Source organism: Jatropha curcas, chromosome 5, assembly GCF_041381405.1.
Source record: "Jatropha curcas cultivar XTBG-Jc1 chromosome 5, XTBG_Jcur_1.0, whole genome shotgun sequence".
Classification (NCBI taxonomy): Eukaryota; Viridiplantae; Streptophyta; class Magnoliopsida; order Malpighiales; family Euphorbiaceae; genus Jatropha; species Jatropha curcas.
Window position 1 is genome coordinate 19,448,171 of NC_143155.1, and position 14,219 is coordinate 19,462,389.

General features: G+C 27.9%; 2 protein-coding genes across 2 annotated transcripts; both read right to left on the reverse strand.

Moving 5' to 3' along the window:
- Positions 1-360: 360 nt before the first annotated feature.
- On the reverse strand, positions 361-1,044 carry LOC105639149 (uncharacterized). Its single transcript, XM_012223115.4, has one exon. The coding sequence runs from the start codon at positions 739-741 to the stop codon at positions 532-534; it is 210 nt and encodes a 69-aa protein (XP_012078505.1). The 5' UTR covers positions 742-1,044; the 3' UTR covers positions 361-531.
- A 2,292-nt stretch (positions 1,045-3,336) lies between these two features.
- LOC105639150 (SWIM zinc finger family protein) lies at positions 3,337-8,249 on the reverse strand. Its single transcript, XM_012223116.4, has 6 exons — positions 7,865-8,249; positions 6,371-6,685; positions 5,240-5,891; positions 4,960-5,159; positions 4,623-4,867; positions 3,337-4,460 (listed from the first exon to the last, which is right to left on the reverse strand). Exons 2-6 carry the CDS (start codon positions 6,640-6,642, stop codon positions 3,661-3,663), a joined length of 2,169 nt encoding a protein of 722 aa, XP_012078506.2. The 5' UTR covers positions 6,643-6,685; positions 7,865-8,249; the 3' UTR covers positions 3,337-3,660.
- Between the last annotated feature and the right edge of the window lie 5,970 nt (positions 8,250-14,219).

The window sequence follows — 14,219 nt, forward strand, 5'->3', positions numbered from 1 at the left end:
AACAAATTGGGTGGACTTACATATTCTTCACTGCCACCATATAAAATATATCTTAATTTAAATTTCAAAAATCAAACTCGAACTTATTCCATCTCCATTTGAAGTTCAATAATCGAACTCGAACTTGATACATTCCAACTTAAAATTATGTTTAAAAAATGAAATTTTTACTTCATTCATTTATACTTTATAATTTATCTATATATTTTAATGAACTTCTTGTTGAGAGTTGAAAATTTTTATGGTTGATTTTACTCTCTTGCAACCTATGCTTGCCACGCCAATATTTTATTATATATTCTTACAAAGTATATATATATATTCAAAATCAGTTTGAAAAGAAGTTTCATCTACAAAAAATAATAAAAGAAACATTAATTAACTAGAATCAATCAAATGAACAAATAAACACATGTAGAATAACTTCCAACAAACAATCACAAACCCTAACTAATACTGAAAAGTAAAAATTTAAAAAAAAAAAAAAAAAAAAAAAGAAAGAAAAAGAAAAATCAAAGGATTAGGGAATCCCTAAAAAGGGCCAGGAGGAGGTACATAACCCAAGAAAGGCCTTCCCATAGTCCCATAAGAAGACAGATCGTCACCTATACCCACATGAATTGTATCTTTCACCTTGTGAAATCCATTCTTGAAAACCCCAAATCCGAACAGCAACCCGATCACGATCACAACCAATATCAGGCACGTGCACAGCATGCAAATTCTACCTCCACAGCACATCTTCTTCCTCTTCTTCTTCTTCTTAAGATTTCAACAAGAGTGTTTGTTTCTTGGATCTCTGATTTTGGATTTCAAGAACTTATAGTTTTATATATATATATAGTGAGAGGGGGAGAAGGAGTGAGATGTGTTTGGGATCTGAATAGCGTAAAAGGAAAGTGTGGTTTTGGTGTAGTATTTGAATGGAGAAAAAAACTTGGACGTTATAACTAGCGAGTTTTGTTGCTTAAAAGGAAAGCAATGGAGATTGCAAGTCTTTTAGAGAGAATTTTTCGTGTGTAAAATTTAGGATAAGATACAAAAAAGATTTATTGTTTTTTCCATAGGAAAAAGGAATCCTTTCTGATTTCTCTTTTTTTTTTAAAAAAAAAAAAAAAATCCTTTTTCAATCGGTGATTCGGTGGAGTGGAGGAGCTATGGGTTGATACGTTCTTTTACATGGGCCATTGGAATGGTAAAATTAGAAGCCCAACATTTGAGCTTCTTGTCTTTTGGGGAAATTACTAATTTTTCTTTATATTTAAAATCTCTATCGTTTGCTTTATTAATTTTGACAAATAGGGATTAAATAATCATTAAATACATTGATATTTTAGTTGATTTTAGCAAAATACAGAGATAAAATAATAATTCTTTTCAAATAATAAATTGATCTTTGAGTTACAATTAAATTAATATATGAGGACATCTATTTTTAAAAATTAACTATGATGCCTACAATTTATTGTTTTGTTAACATATGTCAATTGACTGTAAAATTGATTTTTAAATTATAGTCAAACTAATTATGTTGCCTCTAATTTATACTTTTCTTATAATTTTCTTTGGCATTTTGGTTCATCTGTTTTGAGTAGAAGGATTAAAGTGTTAATAGTTAGTTTTAGAAATAAATGTCTTCATGCGTTAATTTGAATATAACTCAAGGGCTCAATTTATTTTAATGTACTTGTTATATTATCAAAATCCTAGGTTTTCCGTATTTTTATATTTGATCTTCATGAGTTTTAACTAAAACTCTTCTAATAATTTTTTTAAGATCTAATACATTAAACTCGAATTTTATAGATTTTGTAATTTTACTGTATTTTGATATTTTTTTTCAATTTTACTTTAATTAAATATTTTGTAACAATAGCACTTCCAATTGCAATTAATGCTGAAATTATAAATAAAAAAATATTTTTACCATTTTTTAAATCTTTATCTGACTCTGAAATATTTAAAATATAAAAATTTTAAAAAATTCCATTAGTCTAAACAAGTAATGTTGCACATTAAATTTATTTTTGAAATAAATATGTTAATTAATAATTTATTAAAATAAATTTCTGTTACTTATCAAAAAAAAAAAAAATCCAAGTACGCTTGGATTCAGTATAAATTTTTTAATTACATATTTTGTCTTACATTATCTATGTTCTAAGGATGGAGAATTTTAATTACTGTAATTTTTTAGATTGATGATATAATCAAATTGTTAATAATTTAATAAAAAATAACTTCTTAATTATTATAATTGTATATATGTTAAGGTTATAATTCTAATCATAAACGCATCATTGTGACATCTTAGGTGAATTTCAAATTGGCTAAGCACAAAATGAAAATAAAATACATAAAGAATGACAAGCTTCAGACTAACAAGAAGCCTTTTGGACTATAAATTGGTTCTAGCCCAAAAATAAATCCGTACGGACCTAAATAGATTCGGCCCAAAGCGGAAAATATCTTGTTATGTCTACGGCCGAAACTCCGATAATATAACTCACATCTCTAGCAATAAGATTCTAGACGGATATTAAGGTATATATATAAACTTTCTTATGGATTTATTTTCCTCGCAGTTACTAACAAATGAAATAATACTCCCTTTAATACTTCCTTTGCTTTAAAATATAAATCGTTTTTTGAATGATTATTTTGTCCCAAAATAAAAGTGATTTCGAATATTTTAAAGAGTAATAAATGATATTTTTTTTTAATGTTACCATTATTTACATTAGATACAATAAATAAATATTTTCACAAATAGCTATTAATTTTGAAACAAAGAATAATTTAGTTATAACTTTTAGTTTTATTATAATCTAGAAAAATTAATTACGGGGGAGTATCTCATTTCCACATAATTTAAATTCTCTTTCCCATTCCCCAATTTTCCAATTTTCAAGATTCTTTTTGGCACCTTATAAATATTATAGAGAAATAGAATTTTCATACAAATAAAGGATCGAATTATTAGACTAATCATTCCATTCCATAATACTTATTACATTTGAGAAAATAACTTATTTCAAAATACCTGTCACATTTGTGATTTCAAGAAGTAATAAATATTTTTTTTCATGTTTACCCTTTATATATCACCAATAATTACTACTTCAATTTAATAATTTTCTTAAAGAATTAGTATTAAATTAAAAGTAATATAGTCAATTTACTCAATAATTTATTGCAACTTAGACAAAATTAATGATTTTCTCAAAGGACGTGAAATTTCAAATGTGAAAAATATTATGAAAACGAGCTAGTAACTCTAAACAGCTTACTCTATTGCTGCTTTTATTCCCTCGCACCCCTATCAAAGAGAGCAGATTTTCTAGAACACCTCTAACAGAATTTCATCATATTCTTTTCACTTTTCTGCTCCATTCCAATTAACAAAATGTATAAACCTATATGTTTGATCAACATTAATTCAAATGTGGACTTTCAACATAATGTGCTCTTTCTAATCAAAATTTAAGCTCTCTAACCCCCTAAGAAGAATATGTACATTGCTTAAGGAATTAGATAATGAAATAAACATTAATAAATTTCAATATCTTAATAATCCTTGCATTGTTTGAAGCTCTGAGGAGAATAATGAGTAGAAACGGTCAGAGATCTCTATGAAGAAATCTTACCTGCCAACAAATGTTACCATCTTAATCTTGACAATCTTTTACGTTTTCGATTCTTTTGCCTTGCAGCAACTATCTTTGTATTGCTCATGGAAGCAGATGGAAGAGCCTGAAGTGATGAAGGTATGCCAACGGATGTTCTGCCTTTCTTAGAAAACCATTTCAATGGCATATTATTTACCACAGTACTAATATTGTCTGAACTATTCAGCTCAACCAGTTGTTTAATTTGGTTGAGCATCTGCTGTGTCCAGGCCATTGACAAATCCAGATTGACCGAATCATCTGAATGTTTTTTCCAGATATTTGTCAGTATCTCTTTGAAGGACCGGAAAGACATAGAACACTGATAGCCTTGACGATTTTCACAGATCATATTAACCTTGATGACATGCTTGCAAAGGTTACCCTGCAAAGACCATGAGCAATCACAAAAGGCAAACTCTGATCCAGGATTCCACACTATATGCATTAGATTGCTGTCTTTTTGACTGGACACCTTGACAAAGAGCTGATCCTTATCATCCAAGGTAACAGCAGAATCAGGAATTTGCAGGGCCCTATGCCATGATGTAGAAGCAACATATTCCTCCTTAACATTTTGAAAAGAATCACTTTCATCTGCATACCGATCTAGCCAGTAGCTTGAATGCAACTCAGTTGTCAGCTTGTGCACTAACCAATCAACTCTCTGTAGCGCACCAAGATGTGAATCATCAAATAATTTGGCTTTCAGCTTCACATGATAGGCTTCTATGGCACCAGATGCCTCTTGGCTTGCAAGAGGAAGACCTCTAATTGTTGAAAGCCACATTTCTGTTGAAAATGGACCAGATAATAAAATTATAAGAGGTAAAAAAGTCGGTCTAATTCCACATCATTCTTAAATAGATGCATAAGGGAGTATGCATGAATGCCTTTAAAGGTGCATGTATGTGACGTCTGTGAAAGAGACATAAAGAGAGAGAATGATCTAACCAATCTTAGGCACCCAAGAGGCTTTTAAATATTGTATGAATGCAGTCTGATCAACAAAATCACGAGTTAGTTCTTCCAATGCAGCCAAGGTATCAACTCCCTCCCAAATGCCATATACTATTTTTCCCAGACGTTTGAAAATCTCACGCTGAACTTCTATGTTACCACATTTTTTAACGATATTTCTCAGCCATGATCTACGAACCCGCCAGAAAGAAAACAGTATGGGGCAACCAAATATGTCCCTGTACATCCAATCAATCTAAAGCATGAGACTACCATACTTTATGACTGCATTTTTAATGTTGAACTAAATTTTAGTGGAAGAATATCTTACCTTATGGGATCAATCTCTGCTGCAGCATCATCAATCAAAAATCCACTGATCTTCCATCCAGGCTCTACACTAGAAGCTCGACTGAGTAGAGCCTTCATCCACTTAGAAACATCTGGCTTTGCAAAGCTACGTGTAATGACCCATGCAATAGGGAGCGCATGTTGTCTTGAATCAAACACAAGAAGTGTGCACAATGGATACTGTCAATAACTCAGTTATTAATCAACTATCCGACAAGTTCTTCAAAGATACTTAAAATTGGGTACAAAAGACATATTACCTTGAGTCTTTTAATGCCAAAAGTTGAATCAGCTGCAACGAGACTGCGATGTCCAAATCGGATCATTTGTTGCAATTGCCATTCTGTTTGAATCCCCAAAATAAAAGGATTATCTTCAGAAGTATCTTGATAAAAGAAAATAGATTTCTTATTCCGTTCAACCCACATCCTGATGCTAGATTGATCGTCTAGATCCAGCTCATGCGTGGACCGTTTGATAATCATCCCAAGTTTTTGAACATATTGTGAAGCAAGGCTATCAACCCTTGCATTAGAACCACAGTATCGCTGAATCCCCTCGATGTGTTTCTCCAACACATTCTCCTCAGGAATTCCAAGATAGATCATAGACATTGTTTGCTGCTGAATTTCGTTACAGATATATGGAATTTTCTTGGCTCCAGGCCCAATGGCATCTCTATCAAGCGGTCCGTGGCAGACAAAACCAGACTTGTTTACATGACGCCTTTCATTATATATGATAAGTGCAACAGAAGGACGAGCATAGAGCCGTTTCACAACAAAATGGCACGTACAGCCACGCATGGATTGAGGCCTAGCAGCACGGTTTCGGGTGTTTAGTCGATATCTTCGACTAGGTAATATACTTCCACCTTCTCCATAATTTTCAGGGCCAAACGAACACCAATACCTTACAAATTACACGAAAATTAACATGAGAACTTAATCTAGTTTTTCACAAAAATAAATAAATAATCATTTAGTTTAAGCAAAGAAATAAAATGCCAACAAAATTATCCTGATCACATGTTAGATAGCAAACTAAATCTTCCAACATTAAAAATGGATTTGTAAAGGCATGGCAAGGATTCATCTATTCAATTTGAGAACTAGAGGTTTTAAATCATCATAGTACCTTATGATGTAACATAGACTCAGAATCAATAAGATGGCCAGATGGCTATGTCAAGTAAAACAAGAAGAAGAATGAATTTTCTTCCCCCTCTTAGGAGGCAACAATTTTAGCTATATTTTTCATTGAAGGTCACTATTTTGAGTGTACCACTGTAGGATAAAATAAAACAAATATTTAGAAGCAAGCATGTCACTATGCAATGCAACAGATACTTTATAATTCTGCAACAGATTTTGAGTACACCAGAAACTTACAGCTTATATTCCAAATACTCGTCATTCTTGTACTCCTTCAAGCTGCCTCTCGATCGTTTCCTTCCCCTCTCAATATGGAAACGTGTTGGGCATTCTACATTAGAGCATTCGCCAATTATAAAAGTATCAACTCGTTCATAAGGAATAAGTGCTACATCATCATAGCGCTCAGCTGTGCCATACTTGGTCCAAGTCAAATCAGCAGAAGCGAATTCTTCTTCAGAAGGATTTTGCACGGGAATATCAAGTATGTTTTCAACTATATCCATCATGTGTGTATATGAATCTATTGGTATATAACTAAAATCACATTACCTGCAAATTAAACACACAAGAGAATCAAATATACTAACAACTGCAAACATTTGAATTTGAGAGCAGAGAAGCAGAGAAATGCAGGATAAATTGGCAGAAAATAGGAAATAAAGACAATTAGATAATACCTTCCACAGCTAAGGATGTAGACTTGAAATTTAGATGTTCTAGATGAGTAAAAGAAAACAGCATAAACGTTTTGTTTCCCTATACCACATTTTCCAGGCAACCAATCATTAGCATTGAAATAAATATGCCATTTAAGCACAAACCCTGCCTATCATCTCTTTATTCTTTTAATGGCTTGAAACACTGAAATTGACGTCTTAACCTTAACCTGCAGCAAACTACCTGTCGGTGCTGCCCTAAATAAATATTTGAAGCACAAAGCAAATTAACAAGTAGAAAGTCTAATGCACGAACTACAATTATTTAAGAAAAAAAAAATCAAAGCTAACAACTTTAACATCTGTGTCTAACAAACAGAGGAAAGGAATAAAAGAGAAAGCTTGGACGTCCTTGCTCGTTGATGTTACCAGTAAATTCAAAGGAGTTGAAGCAGCAGCAAGGATTAGGGACTGAAAATTTGCAACCCATGTATTGAAGACAAAGACGCTGATTTCACAAAATGCCTGCGTTTGGTTACTAGACTACATGGCTACCTTTGTCATTTCACTTCTGTTACTCATTCTAGGGCTACTTTTGTTATTTCACTACCGTTATATTTACGTTCATCTTTTTTGGTTCTTTAAATTCTATGGTTTCTTCTAGGCTTACTTAAACATTTGAAAAAACCCAATCAAAACAAACTGTTCCACTACAAGATGAAAAATTCCATACAAAAGCCAAGTTTCTTGCCAGAGTGGGAGCACAGACCAATAAAAGTTCAATCATAAATTAGTATATATTTATGTCAAGAAAATAAGAGGCGCTACAATGAAATTGTAGAAAAAAAAGTGAAATTAGGTTCTAAAAATCAAATTTGTAGAGGAAATTGCAAAGTTAAATTCCAATTGAACTTGAAACACCCATGTTCATATATCTATCTTGAAATTTTGAAGAAGAAAATTTTCAATTCGTAATTCAAAACCCAAAAATTAATAACTTATAATTAAACGAAAAATCACAAAACTCATTTCAAAAACCAGAATTTAAACTAGAAGACAGAAACAGAATTACCTCTAAGAAAGGAGGGTTTTGCAATCCGCAAGGCGTGCTACTGACGGGAATGAAAGTAGAGCTGGCCAATGGTTATGCAGCTTCGTCCAAATGGGGAGCTCAACTAGGTAGGACGGCTACGTACAACCAATGGCTTCGAGAAGGTTGTTGACAGCGGCGACTGGCTCTGAACGGCAACGCCACAAAGAAAGGAGAATTGACAAAATGCGAGAAAGAGAGTAGCCTCAGCTGAACGGCTAACGGCTAATGGCTGTCGGCTGTATAGGCTTTCGTCACCATGGAGGCGTTGCTACCGGCCTGCTGCTATTGTCTGCGCGAGAGAGAGAGGAAGGAAAGAAAAGCAACTTTTCGGTTAACATGGTTTTTCGTCTTTTACCAAAATGTTGCGTTTTGGTTATTAATCAACTTTGTTTGTGGCCCAGTTTTATTTATCACTATATTTATTAAAAACTAGCAACATAATTGATAGACATTTATAAAGAATGTATAGATAATTAAAAGAATAAAATTAAAAGAATGTATATATAATTTATAGATTTTTGAATAAAATTTTTTTTATTATGCTGTTAAAAAATATTATAAAGATATATTAATAGTAAAAAAAATATGTAGCATGATTTATGATTATTAAAATAAAAATTAGTAGATAAACATTTGTTCAAAAATTTGGATTAACAATAGAGATAAATAAAAAAAAAGTAAAATGAAAGGTAATAAATTTCACTATTTTAAATTATTTTAAAATTAATGTAAAAAATAATTAACTCGTTATTTCAGTAAAATTCATGAATAAATAATTTATTTTAAATAATTAAAAGTTATATAAATCTTCAACTTATCATATTATTAATACTATAATTAATCAATTATGTTTAACATAATTTAAATTAATACAAAAGTTTTAATTTTTTAATATAAAATAATAACTGCATATATCATTAAAATTTATAAATTATGTAATTTATTTATATCATTAAAATTTATATAAATTGTTAATTAACACACTATTAATTCTCTAACTTTATATTAATCAATTACATTTAAGACGGTTTAATTCAATTATAAATTAATTTATTTTAAAATAAATATAAAAATAAATAATTAAGTTATACGCATGTCATTAATTTAAAATCCTACACGGCAACACCAAAGAAAATTCTACCTGTTTTATATATATATAGTTTACGACACAAAAACATGATTAATAATCTTTAAAAAATGATTTACAAAAAAAAAAAAAAAGAATAAGAACTACTAACCTCATTAGTGGAAATAGTTGAAATGTAAAAAATTATAAACTTAAAAAAAAATGAATAATACATTTAAAAGCAGGAACGAATACACATTTGCCAATAATACAAAAGAGTATAATAATACAACTTATGTATAGTATTTCTACAAAAGTTAAAATGTTTCTTGAAGGTAAATAATTTAAAATTAAAAAAAATGCATTATTATACCATTTAAAAAAATATAAATAAATGGAAAAGAAAACGTTAAAGATATATTAACGGGTGTTAGAGAAAACATTTGTTACTTCACAAATTTGAGAGTAAACATTTGTTATAAAGCAATACATTAATACATTAATTGAGTAATTCATTTTTATTAAACTTTTTCATTTTTGAAAAATTAATAATTAATAATAATTACTTAAAGCCATGAATACATTAAATAACCAAATCAAACCAGACCAAAAATACTAATTTAAAATAAATCAAAACCAAACCAAGTCATATTAATACATTAAATAATCAAATCAACCCATACCAAGTGGAAACATAATTGGAGGAATATACCACATGTCAAATTTAAAATGCAAAGTGGATATGCCATTAAATGTTTTCTGTATATATATACTAGCGGCATGCATGTGCTATACATAGTAAATATTTTTATCTATAATCTTAGAGATATTGAGATAATATTTAAAAAAAATAAAATTTAATTAATAAAAAAATTATAATTTAAATTATTTATAAATTTATTTTTATTAATTTTGTTGAAAATTATTTAAATTAAAGAACATCTATTTCAAATTCAAAACATTAGACTAATTATATAAAATTAATGTCTATAATAAAATTGAAAGAAAAGGAAATATATATTAAAAATTATTGATTTTAATTTATTTTTAAATTAATAAACTTTCTTAGATGATATTAAAAATAATAAAATAAATAAAATGAAAAAATTGACAATAGAAATTCAATCATAGACGTTTATATATCATTCTTAATGATAATTTCATATAAACTGTTTTCTCTTATGGTTTATTAAATTTTTCCTAATTTGATAGAGTAATAGAAATTAGAAGAGAAAAAAAATATATCAATGTCAAAAAGAAATTATATAAGAATTATTGAAATTACAAAAAAAAAATGATCTTACCAAACCTCAAGCGCTTTCTCTGTTTATAGTCTAGTTTTAAGCAATTAACGGCAATTTATTATAATTAAAACTATTAAAAAAACTATATATTGCAATTTTAAGACAAACAAATATTGAAACATTTGGATTCATCGTTAACAAAACTATTAATAAATATTTTCACCATTAACCTTCTCTATCATTCTTTTAAATATAAAAATTTCATTCATAATAATAAATGATAACTGCAATTGATTATAATGATATTCAATGTCAATATTATAATAATATTAATTTAAAAGATAAGTTATAATATATATTAATATGATAATTGAATGATAATTAATATTAATATTTATATAACAATATAACTAATAATTAAATTTTATGTGATATAAGCAAAAGTTAAGAGTTCTAGTGGCATTATAATCCCATATGCCATTACCAAGAATCTTATATGGCATAAATAAGGGAAAAACATTCATTTAAATAAGTGCCACATATCAATTTTTTGGAAAAATGATTGCTTTATATATATATATATATATATATATATATATATATATATATATATATATATATATATATATATATATATATATATATATTGATATTGATTCTGTAGAAATTTTAAAAAAAGTTCTCTTAAACATAGAATTATCTACACGTTAAACAAGTCATAAATATTTTTTATTATTTATTAATTAAAATTTACACTGCCAATTCAACGGACAATCAATTTAATAAATTTCCAATTTTCCTTTCCCCATCATCAATTATATTAAAATAAGATATTCCCGTTAATAGAATTATAAATTATTATGCACTTTATCCAAATCCGAGGTTTATGCATTATAAATCTATGCTAATTTAAAGTTCTACCTACAATACACATGCATACTTGTATGTTTGAGTCTCAACTCTCAAATCCATCTCAATAGCTAACTGGAGTCAACTTTCAAGGTTATAGCTTAAAGGCTCTTAAAATCGAATTTCTTATCAAGTATCAAGTAGGAACATACCCAGAAATAGAAATCAAAATAAAGATAATTTGAAGTATATATATAATTTTTCTGGATGTATATTTCACATTGCTGTACTCGTGATTATTATTCTATATAAATTTTTTTATTTATTTTGTCTACGTCGTAATGTTATAAATTGTCACAACTTGTTTCATTGGACCGAATCGACACTAGAGCTCGAAAAAAAATAAAGCACCAAAATTACGTAGTAAGCTTTTCTAGTCTGTAATCTAAGCCCAATACTATCTAAGGTATAGCATTTGATCCAAAATACTTAGAGTGTGTTTACCTACAAAAAATATTTTTTTTGTTTTCTAAGAAAACAGTTTTTTAAAAAAATAAAAATTATAAAACAGAAAGTGAAAAATGCATTTATTTGGTAACAATATAAAAAATCATATTTTAATTTAAAAACTTCACAAACATTATTCATAACTTTCATAATTAAAATAAAATATTATAAATTAACTTTAGAAATTTTTTATTTAAAATTTTTATTATCAATTATTTATAATAATAATAATATAAATTTTTTTATTGTTTTCTATAATTTTTTAAAAGTAAAGGATATAATATATCTGTAATAATAAAATTATTCATATATTAAAGCATAATATAATTTTATATGTTATTTAAATATTTTTATTTATTCAATAAAAATATTTTATAGAAAATTATAACGTCAATTATGAAAACGTTATTTTATAAAATAGAAAACAGTCTTTTGTTATAAAAGAAAACCGTGGAAAACAACTTAAAACTAGTTTCCAAATCTTAACTACATTTTCAAAAACTGGAAAACTGTTTTTTAGGTTTCCAAATAGAAAATTGATTAATTTAAATACAAAAATCAGTTTTCAGTTTTTTTGGAAAACTTTTCTAAAAAACTACTCCAATTTTCTGCAAATAAACACACCCTTAACATTTAAGTTCATACATAAGCTAACTAAAATCAAGAAATAATCCAAAATCATAAATTTTGAATCTTTAATTATTCATATATATAGAAATCCTTCCAAGATGAGGGGGGTAAGACCCGTGCAAAAGGGACAAAATCAAATAGAGAAACATAATAATGACCTAGAAAAATAAGTGGCACGCTGTGAGTTTCGGCTCAATGAATGGTAGTAAGCATAAATATAAATATAAATACAAAACTGGCTAACTTTTTCTTTTATTATATTGCGATCATACAATACTAATTATAATAAGAAAAAGGAAATTATTTTAGAGATCTTCGTATCATTATTGTTTTACATTGAATATTTTATATTTTTTTACATGAATATTATTATGATAAAATTAGAAATTTATGAGAAATTTGTCAACTATAATTTATAAGTTGTTAAAAATTATATCACTTTGTATAATTAGAGAAATGTAGAGTTGTCAATTTTTTATAAATTCAATAACATTTACGGTACATTATGATGAAGCAAAAATATAATCAAGCATAAAAAATTTTATAGTTTTAAGACCACTTTTATAGATGCTGAAGAAATAAAATCAAGATAATAAAATAGTTTTAAAAAATAAGAAAATAGATATTGAAGAAATGAAGATCTAGTACTATCCGCAAAATTAGAAATTAAATTAAAATGACTTTTACATATAAGTATTTACCTTGAAATAAGATGATCACTTTTGCTTTTAATGCCAAGTGTAAAACAAAACATTTACACATTATAATAAGAAAAAAAAAATCACATTTAAATATAATGAGATGTTTATTCAATTAACAAATATCTAACATTATATATTTATTAATAAAAAAAGGAATTTAAACCTTACCAAATGCCACAAATCTTCACACGTGTTGAGCAATATGAACTAGTTTAGGATATTAACTATAATTTACTGATGATAGTTAAAAATACAGAGGAAGAAGGAGAAATGAAAGAGAAGGAAACACTGTAAGTAGGAAATATATAAGCATTTTCACTTTCAAACATTTAAGGGATAAATATAGCAAACGTTCCCACAATCACATCAAACATCTTTGTTCCCATTAATAATACCACCTCTTACACAATAATATTTTTCTTTCTAATAATAATAATACTATCTCTTAAATAATTTCATAATTCAAATAACTCGTTTCTCCGTTTTTGTTCACATGCATAGTTTAAATTGTGTAAATAAAACCTGTTGTTATACGAATAATGACACAATTTGTGTTTTATCTTTATAGGTTGTTACACTTAAAATATGACAATAACAATAGTTTATAGGTTATTACATTGTAAGATTAACAATTGCACCAACACATATGAATTTGCATAAGAATCTCATTCTTTGGGTGGGAATATCAACTATGGTTTTTAGAGTGTAACAATTTCACATAGCACATATGAATTTGCATAAGGAATATATTCTATCAATATTATACTTATAGTGTACAATTAACAAGGGGAGAAGGAGAGAAAATATTTGTCCGGTAAATCTATTGGACAACATTAAAAAAAATCTCATTGCTTTTATTACAGTCAGTCGTAGTATAACAATGCATTTGTTTCGTTGAAAGTGTAATAAAGGCTTTTGAAATATCAACAAAGAATCCTATCCATAAATACTTTTCGACGACACAATTTCTGTAATTTTTTTTTCTAAACACAATTTCTATAAAAAGTCTAAGAATTACAGTTCTGTTTTTGTGCCAAGTTTGTGATTTGGTGGAAGAGACAACAACTCATGTTCTTTTACTGTGTAGCTTTGCCAAGCAATGCTGGTCCTTATCGAATTTAGGTTGGAGAGGATTTCTCAGTCTATTTAATTAGTTTGCAGCTGTCAAAGATAATGGAATTGAGATTTTGCAGGGGGCTTCTGTGCTTTTATCGACAATATGGTGAAACCGGAATCAAGTTTTATAATGCCAAAAATCGAATACAGCGGCAAGAATTTTAGCAATGCACAACAATTGTTGATTGAATGACATTCAACGTCGTGGAGGGTGCTCAACA

Excerpts from the sequence above, each read along its gene's own strand:
- LOC105639149 (XM_012223115.4), bottom strand. The coding sequence starts at position 741 with ATGTGCTGTGGAGGTAGAATTTGCATGCTGTGCACGTGCCTGATATTG.
- LOC105639150 (XM_012223116.4), bottom strand. The coding sequence starts at position 6,642 with ATGATGGATATAGTTGAAAACATACTTGATATTCCCGTGCAAAATCCT. Across the intron at positions 5,892-6,370 it reads GAGTATTTGGAATATAAGCT|GTATTGGTGTTCGTTTGGCC; the intron begins GTAAGTTTCTGG and ends GTAATTTGTAAG. Across the intron at positions 5,160-5,239 it reads TTGGCATTAAAAGACTCAAG|TATCCATTGTGCACACTTCT; the intron begins GTAATATGTCTT and ends AGTTATTGACAG.